The sequence below is a fragment of the Rhinatrema bivittatum genome, chromosome 8, assembly GCF_901001135.1.
Source record: "Rhinatrema bivittatum chromosome 8, aRhiBiv1.1, whole genome shotgun sequence".
NCBI lineage: Eukaryota > Metazoa > Chordata > Amphibia > Gymnophiona > Rhinatrematidae > Rhinatrema > Rhinatrema bivittatum.
Window position 1 is genome coordinate 273,854,698 of NC_042622.1, and position 9,341 is coordinate 273,864,038.

Sequence of the window (9,341 nt, forward strand, 5' to 3'; positions counted from 1 at the left end):
TATGCTTGCTCAGCAATGCTTAGAACGCATGTGTAAAAGATAAGAACTGTAAAGTGCATAAGAGTCTGCTCCTGGAGGGGAGGGGCATGCAGTTGTACTAAGCCGTTGTCTTAGCTGCATCTTGCTGGCAATAAAAGTCTATCTTTACGGATCAGTTGTCTGGACCTCCTTACTGACTAAAAAGAGACGGTTACATTTGGCGAGCCTCAGCCAGGAGGTACCGGGGACGCTATTTTAGCCCCCCAGTTGGTCCAGGGGATTTTGTGGCGGAGTGATCCCCCAGACTTGCCTGGTGAGTGGCCACCGCTGAGTTCAGTGATCAGGTATCTGAGGGGGTCATTCCACGGAGATCCTCTGAGACCTTTGGGCTGGTGATCCGGGAAGAAGACTTTCATGACGATCGGAAGACCCCTGCAGGCGAGTATTATGGGAACAGTAGAAGAAGTGAAGAATAGATAAAGAGTAACCGGTCCATCCCCGGCGGACCGAGGGGGCCTTGATCACACCCCACGCAGTGTGTTAGTAGGAATTACGTTCCGAAGACCACGCGCATAAAAAGGAAAAATTATAAGTGAAGCATACGATAGTGGGAATAGGTTTCTTGTTGTGGGCCACTGCTCTGACTCGGCCTGGCCTCAGGGCTAGATGAGGGGGGGGGATGCTATGAATATACGTTTGAATATTCATGTAGGGGGTTTCTTCCCCCCCCCCCCCCCCCCTTGACCAAGTTACACTTCCAGGAGCGCCTGCGTGTTGAACGCTGAAAGGAGAGGACTGTATTTAGCTGCTCGGCAGCGGGGGCAATTTTAAAACTGGGGGATCGCGTTGCCCAGTTTCATGGTTTGGTAGTTTGAACCCTTTGAAAGTTACCTTCTAAGTGAATGCAAATGAAATTTCATTGTGACTCCCTCACTCACACACACTGGACACCCTAGGAAGCCCACGAGACGCAGAGCCAGCCACCCACTGGCCTATAATGCGGGAAACATTGGCCCCTAATGCCAGTGAGGCTCATTCTCAGGAGCAGAGAACTTCAAGAAAGGTTCCTGCTTACAAAAGACTCTCTCTCTCTTCCCTTTCTAGCTGTCCTGTCCCATCTGCTCTTTTTCTCTCAAAGTCAAAGGGAGGAGGGGAAATGCTGTATGAAACCAGTTGCTGTGAAGCAGAAGTCACAGTCATTTCCTTCAAAACATTAACGGGCCTCTTTCTCAACTCCCTTGCATCCTCTTTCACTCTTATTCGGATGTCCCCTTTCTTTTTTTTTCGTCCTAACCAATATAATTTTCATCCTAATTTTTTGAATACAAGGTGCGTGTCTTTTTTTGTAGGGTGACTCGCCCCAAAACTCCTGGCTGGGTGCGGTGCTTTCTGCTGCCTCAGTGGTGAGGTGCCTGCAGTGGGGGGAGGGGGCGTTTCTGATGATGATCAGCACAGCAGCCTCCGTGATTTACAGACACACAGATAGGTGGGTACGGGATAAGGAGGAGCTTTACGAAACCACGAAATCTATCATACCTTCTTAAAAATGAAGAGAAAACGAGAACGAGAGAGAGAATCACATCCATCTTAACTGTCAGTTGCCTTAAAGCAGCTCATTTCTTGGACAGTTGCATTAAACTATTAAAACCTAGCACTTTTTAGGAAATATAAACTCCTTTGAGTGTTTTATTCCTTTCCTAAAGCTTGAACTAGTGAAATGATGTCTATTTGCATAAAGTCACAGATAGGATTCACTAGTAAATCTTCTTGTAAGTATCCACACGTGCGTGTCCGTAACTACAGGTGGATCTGAGGGAAAAAAAAACAACCCCAAAACCTAATCCTGTCAGAATTCATGTGACCCTTAACATTTTCTGAAAATCACCAAATGCAAAATGTATTAGGCGGACACACACACACACACACAGGTCGTTCTAGTTTCTCCCTTCAGGAAGCAGGCAAAAAAAAAAAAAGTTGACAATCTGACCATAAGTGAGAAAAACACAACATCTAGAGAAGCAACCCTTGCTCTGCATCAGCTTTAAAGAGGACATTCGCATGAGCAGGGAGCAGATTTCACAATCTGACATCATCTCTCTGTGCTGAGAGCAGAGCCCAGCAGCGCCTCTCGCTCCTACCCGGCCCGGTTCTGTCCGCTTAGCTGGTAAGATACTTAGAAGCCAAATGCTCTGACACCCCTCCACTGCCATGGGAAGCTGGGATGAGCTTTCATTCATCCCTGCTGGGGAGAGAGGAGGATTCAGGTCACAGCTGAACCTAGGTCATTAGGAGAGTAAAACCCAAGACTCTGACCTGCTGCCCTGCACCCAGGACTAAGTCAGATATTCTAGAGGTGCACAATCAGCCCCTCCAGAGCACAAGAGAGTGCACAATCACCTGCTGCCATGCTAACCCAGCTCCAGGTCCTGGATCCTGCCAGAGACCCAAGACTCACCATGCTTACTCCAGCGCTGCCACAGGATCGGTGCCAGGAAGCTCCCTCGTCAGTGCCAGAATAATGCCAGAGACATTATTTGTGGTCCCAATCCTGGGTTAAATTTGCAGAGTCTGTGCCCCGGGCAGCATTTCTTTGCCGTTGTTTTGTTGCAAGCTAAGTTGAATGTGCATGACAAGATGTCAAGTTCCTCCTGCAGAATGCAACCGAGCTGACACTTCCTCATTCTGCAGGGCCAGGGGTTTGCTCCTCTCTCTCTCGCTCTCTCTCTAGGTATCTACTTTAGTGCATCAGATCCTAGTCTGTGAATTGCCCGGCTGTAATAAGGTATGTAATAAGGTATGGGAGTTAATATAGAACATATATGTAACCCTTAGCCGGGTTTTTTGCTCCACAGGCTCCAAACATTTTTATTTTTCTTCCAGGCTGCTCCAGCTACCAAATTTACTCCCATGCTTGACTCTTAATCCTTTTTATGGGAGTAAACTCTCGCTTTTGACCCGGACCATAGTGTCTTGCTTCACAGTGTGTTTAAATCATGTAGATGCATCCCGTGAGGTGAGAGGCTGTGATAAATCAGACAGGACCAGGGTCTGAGGGTTAAAATAAAAGTTTACTGATTGGTGATCATAAATTAAAGTCCATTTGTCAGTAATGAGAAGTAATATTCAGATGTGATATTATTGCATTTTTTATTATTTTATATATTTTATAATGCTTGTTTGTTTTTGGTTTTGTCAAATTTTTTTTGTTTTTATGTATGTTCATTTTGTATATCGCTTAGGCCTTTTGTGTTAAGCGATTAATACATTTTTTAAAAGAACAAAAGAACAAAGAACAAAGTACACTTATGCCAGCAGTCAGCTGTATCTCTATATAGGCAGGTGTCCTGTTTTTGCAGGCATCTGGGTAGAGCCCCGTGGTGATATTTAATACGCAAAACTCACCCAGCAGCGGAAGGGTCCCCGACTTCACAGCAAAAAAAAAAAAAATCTTACCTTAGGTCATCTTCTCCTCAGACACCCGGCTCGAGCTGCTCCCATGGTTGGAGATCTGGTTCAGGTCTCCCGAGCTTCATCTTTCTTCCTTCGCTGATATTTTTGGGAGTGGGAGGGGGATATTTTTGTGGGGAAAAGTCAAAGTAGAATCAGGTTAATCTCAGCTCTGTATCCCAGTAGAGAGTGAGGATCCAAAACCCTCCCCCCACATTGTTCAGGTCCAAAACAATACTTCTAAAGTTAAAACTGAATGTGTCTTCTGCCCTCGCCGTCTCCCTCTGCAGGATCCATCGCTGGTGCTTGCCCACCTCGGTCTTTGGTCATTTCACTCTGAAAGGGTGCATCAGGCGTTCTCTGTAAATGAGTAGGAGAAGGATCCTCTGGCAGAGACTGCACAGCGAGGAGTCACCTCTAACTGGAACTGCACCTGGGTGAAGCTGGAAGGCCTCCCCAGAGTGTAAAGGTTAGATATCTTTACTCCTCTGATGCTTTCTCATACTAATCCCAGGGTCCTACAACGCCTGGGCTAAATAGCGTTGAGGCATCCAAGCACAGCCCTCCAGGTGGGAGGGACCGAGGTAGAAAGATGGCTCCTCAATAGTATGTCCTATACAGGGACAGGGACATCTGGTGGCCGAACCAGGGATGGGGTGGGGTTTGCCACCTAGAGATACCCTATATTCTCTAAATTTAGCACGGCCAGCCCCCTATGTTGAGATCCTGATCTGAGAAATTTTAGGTCAGCCACTTCAACCTCCTGGATAGAGGGGTTGATTTTTGTCTTGAATAAATCTACTAAACGTCTTGCTATTCAGTTATTACATGCTGCTTATATTACTATCGCTTACAACTGGAAGTCAAGCACCTCATTTAATCACTGGAAGTTGCTGGTGGTAGATATTGCTATAATGGGAAAATTCTCCTCTCTCCTCAAGAAGCAGGGGGCCTATGACAATATAATGGAAGATGTACTGGCAGTAGAGACAACATATTGACTGATAAACCTTTGTATCATTCTTGTTGAACTCATTAGTTTTATAATTTAAGTCTTTTTCAAATTTGCTTCTTATATGGTATTGTAATAAGTTTTATTTCATTGTGAGTAATGATATTATTATTTGCTCTATGCATGTCATCATATATTGCTACATCCTAAAATATATATAAAAATAACCCCTAGTCTGTGAAATCTACAGCGAGTAAACAGAAATATTGTCTGCTCAAACCTTTTCTAGTTCCTTTGTAGGAGATTTCATGGGATTGTTCTAATTCTTCCTTCCTATAGATGAGGCCTAACAGAAGGGAGCGACACGGAGCTATGGCGTTGTGAGCAGAGAGGAAGCAGGGAAGGAGCAGGGGGGTCTCTGCAGCTGGAGGAAAGAAGAAAACTGGGGAGGAGTAGGGAGGCAGGGAGCTCAGCCCAGGAGGAGGGAGCCTGGGAGAAGAAACCAGAAAGGAGCTGGTGTCTGCGGCTGGAAGAGAAGAGGGAGTTTGAGACGAGAGAAAGCAGGAAAGGGGACGATGTCTGGTTAGAAAAACAAAGAAAAATCATAAAAGACCTCCAGTTACTTCTACCGCAGGATGAATCACTGAAAGAAATACTCCCTGGTCCTCGCCAGTTCTATTTTTCTGGCAACTACCTAACCTGAAGCAGAAACTTGTGAGGTGCAAGCTTCCAGCAAAAATTCAAAAAGGAGAAAATAGCGCAGAACTTTGCAAGACCCCAAGCTGCAACCTCTGCCAGCCCAGAGCACAGGATCCTACATTTACCCTCATGGAAAAGACATTCAGCATAAGGGCGTCACATTCATTGTCTTTTACCAATGTAGCATGCACAGGGTGGGATTTACTTCCCAGGTGCCCTAGGTGCAGATAATTTAGCACCCCTCTCCCCAGGTTGCTCTCTTACTGGTGGCAGAGGTTGGGGGGGGGGGGGGGGAGAAGGTACTGGGCTCCTGGCATGTGCCTACAGGGCATAAAGGGAAACCCGTCCCTAAGTATATATTATAAAGTGCAGAAAATGTGACAGATAATGCTGTATTGCTGAAATGAATCAGAAGTTAAAGACCAGAATAATATTCCACAGGCATAAGATAACATCACCGAGAAGAGCAAGGGGGCACATTTTCCGAGACCAGACAGCTGCATCAATGACCTTAAGAGCAGGATACTAAAAGGGAACTTCAAAATTATCCATGAGATTAGCTTTACCTGCAGGGAGGGGCCCTGCAGGTTCTCGTCATCGGCAAGTGTACCCAGGCAAAGCAGAGGTCAAACAGGACCTTCACCTATACCAGCCCACGTGTTCCCTTCCAGTTGAGCCTTTGGGTGCTAGGGCCAGCAAGACTTAGGCGAGGGTCCATCTGAAACTTGTCTCGTGAGTCTATGTTCCTGAGGAAGGGGTGCTCCTCTTGCTTGAAGAGACATTTTTTCCAATTTGGCATTGAGATTATTCTCTTGCAGGCATTGCAGAACGGTGTGAACATCTCTACAATATATATCGTCTCTGTCAGCAGCGACTTCCTGAGATTCATGTGGTACACTGGATGACCACAAAAGCACCACTGGCTTATCAAAGAAACGTGAAACACGTCATGCATCTTTAACATGGGTGGTACATGACAGGGCCTACTTGCCGAAGCACAGAGAATGGCCTAATAAAATGAGGGGCCAGACGCATAAAAGGAAGTCATAGGCGTACGTACCAGGTACTCAGCCAACCTTTTTCTCTCCCAATTTAAACTCAGAGGCTGGTCTTCTTCAGGCATCTACTGGCTTCTTGTCTTGGGCAGCAGCTTTCTCAATCAACTGATTGGCTTGTTCTCATAGTTCATGCAATTTCTGAGTAGAGATTTGAGCTGCTGGTGAAAGAACTATCACAGGCAGTGGCAGGGAAGGCAGAAGATAGACCAGCTGGAAGGGAGAGGAGCCAGTGGCTGCGATGATATGATTGTTATGGGAGAATTCGACCCAAAGTAAGGGAGTGGCCCAGTTTTCCTGGTGCTCATTAACGTAAGAACTGAGGAAGGTTTTAAGGGTATGATTGGTACGCTCTGCTTGCCTGTTGTCTTGCGGGTGGTAGTCGAGCACAATACCAAACGTTTTGCAGAGAGAGCGCAAGTACCTCGTGGTGAACTGAACCTCTCTATCCCTAGTATATACTTTGGTAAGCCTTGGAGACAAAAGACGTGGAGGGTGAAGAGAGGTGCTAATTCCAAAGCAAAAGGAAGGCCCAGTAATGGGACGAAGTGTGCCTTCTTAAAGAATCAATCAATCATCATTCAAATCATGGTGGCGCGTTAGATATAGGGAGATTCACAATAAACTCCGTGGACAAGTGGGTCTAGGGTTTCCTGGGGTCTGGCAACGGCTGTAACAGCCCTCAGGGTCGGCCATGTGGTGCCTTTTGCTGTGCGCAGATGGGACATGAGTCAACACAGGCTTTGACATCTTGCTTCATTTGGGGCTAACATTAATGCCGTTGAAGCAATTCAAGGGTTTGTACTCACCCAGGGTGTCCAGCGACATGGGAGTCAAGGGCCCATTTCAACACTTTCTCATGCAATCTGGAAAGTACTGTTTTTTCTGGAAGGACAGGTAGTGTAGGGGCTAGGAGTATCTTAGCAGGGTCCATGATATGCCTACGAGGTTCTGGAACATCCTCGGTCTGGAAGGAGCAAGAGAGAGCATCTCCTCATTGATTTTTGAGCGCTGGGCAGTATAGTAACTCAAAATTGAAGCGAGCAAAGAACTAGGGATGTGCAGAAGGAAAAAATTTGTTTCAATTTGTTTTTCATTTCACCAAGACCCAAATTCGTTGCATTAGTTTCATAGGGAGAAAAACCAATTCGTTGATTAGTTTTATTCATTTTCCGTTTGCCATTAAAGTCAAGGGGGAAGTATTTGCAGCCTATTTTTGGCTGCAGAATTGGGGTTTTCTTATCAATTCTGATGAAACTTCTGGCGAGCAATCATCAGAACGAGAAAAGAGCTCCAAGGTACTTAGACTGTGGCAAAGTGGCACCAAAGTGGCATGAATAGCCTAAGGCAATTTAAAGGGGCAAAGGGGTACCAGGAGTGGCAAGAAGAGTGCTTTAACAGAGGTGCAAAGCAGCAGCGAGAGTGTCAAAAACACACCACAGCTTCAAAAGAGAGCACCGATAACAGTTGCATGAACCCTCGAAGGCAGCACGACAGGCAAAGCGGCAAGCAGGTGGCATCAACATCCTATAGCACAATGAAGGGGGAACATAGCAAGCAGAAAGAGTGTCAGAAAAATCACAAGGCGCCGATAAAGGGACAAAGCAGCAGAAAGACTAGCACCAACACACCGAGGAACCATGATAGTGGCAAGAACACCAAAGGAGCAGAGTGAGTCGTCTGGTGTAAGGCAGCAAGCAGAGTGGCAGAAATCTGATAGGGGCAAGACAGGCTGGCAGAGCTGAGGTAGTCAGGTGCCTGTTAGGGGCAAGACAGGCAGGCAGAGCTGAGGTAGTCTGGTCCCTGTGGTTTTGATAGGGGCAAGGCAGGCTACACCCTGGGAGAGTTCCCTTTCCTTTGTGCAGGAAAGGGCTCCCTAGAATGGGTTCGCCCCTAGAGTGGGAGGTTCCATTGGCTTCCAGTGAGCTCTTGCTGGTCTTTTACAATCTGATGGACGTAGCATAAGAACATAAGATATACAAATGAGAATTGTCATAAGATATACAAATGAGAATTGTCAAGGCCGAGGCGGAGGAGGTTACCATGTGAACAGCGGTTCAACATGGGTCAGAGGGTAGATACAGGCTGGCTACACCCGGGGAGAGTTCCCTTTCCTTTGCATAGGAAAGGGCTCCCTAGAGTGGGTTGTTGGCTCCGAGAGTGGAGCACAAGCCTGGGCAAGTGTGGAGAGTCGATGTGGAGGAGGCCAAAATTTGTTTTAGTTAAGGTAAAGTAAGAAAATCCATTCATATGTGCATTGACGTGAATTGTATTGTAGTTAGCTATGATTATTTAGGAGCCTTGTAATGGAGTTTCATTATTATTTTGCCTGTATAATGGTACAAATTGTTAGGATTTAAGCATGTGCAAACAGATCATGACTTCCTGAGCAAGACGGAAGAAGTTCTCTGCTCTGCCCTGAAACTAAAAGCAAATTGTTTGTTTTAATTAAGGATCCATGAGGTCAGGTACATGTGCTGATATTGTCTGGAGCATAGGAGGCAGTTGGAGCTGCTGCAAGGCTTTAAATTGCTTTTATTCATCTTGCCATTCACAGAGAAAATTTGGAAACCCAAGCAAAGGCAGGTATTCTTTCAAAAACACCAGCATTTCCATGAACTCTGGTGCCAGCCTTGAGCATTGAGGGCTCATGATATCCCCTGTCATTGAAAAGACACGCTCACTGGGCACAGTAGTTAGTGGACATGACAGATATCGCTGAGCCACTTTGGCTAGGTGTGGCCAGACAGTGGACTTGTGTGCCCAATATGGCAGCGAATCTGTTTGCATGTTCTCTATCGGCTCCGAGAGATACCGTGTCACTGACAGCTGTGCTGGTGTCTCCTTTGCTTGGGTGGGCTGAGAGTCAGTCATGCCAGCTGCTTTCTCTCTAGCCCATAGCAGAACAGATGAATCTTTATGGGCAACATGCCTTTGGCATTCTGAAGTGGAGGAGGAGGTACTATCTGTCGCTGACACAGTGCTGCTCCTGCTTGGGCTAGCAGTGCAACTCTCTGAAGTGCCCGCTGTTTCCACTTCTGCTTCAAGCCTAATCTGTCTCTGTCTACGGCACTCCTGTTCATGGACTTTTACTAACAGCAGGTCCTTCATCAATAAGAGACAATCGTACTGTAGGGCGAGTTTCCCTTTCACACGGGGATCACAGACTGTGACGAGCATGTATGTGTGGTCTTCTGTTAAAGGCGTTA

The 9,341-nt window shown here is 46.4% G+C and overlaps 1 protein-coding gene across 1 annotated transcript in view; it reads right to left on the reverse strand.

The window, feature by feature from the left end:
- Window positions 1–2,600, reverse strand: part of MYO1F (myosin IF) — a 185,156-nt gene extending 182,556 nt beyond the window's left edge. The window contains 1 exon segment of the mRNA XM_029610930.1: window positions 2,435–2,600. Coding sequence (XP_029466790.1) covers window positions 2,435–2,437 — 3 coding nt within the window. The 5' untranslated portion in view covers window positions 2,438–2,600.
- Between the last annotated feature and the right edge of the window lie 6,741 nt (window positions 2,601–9,341).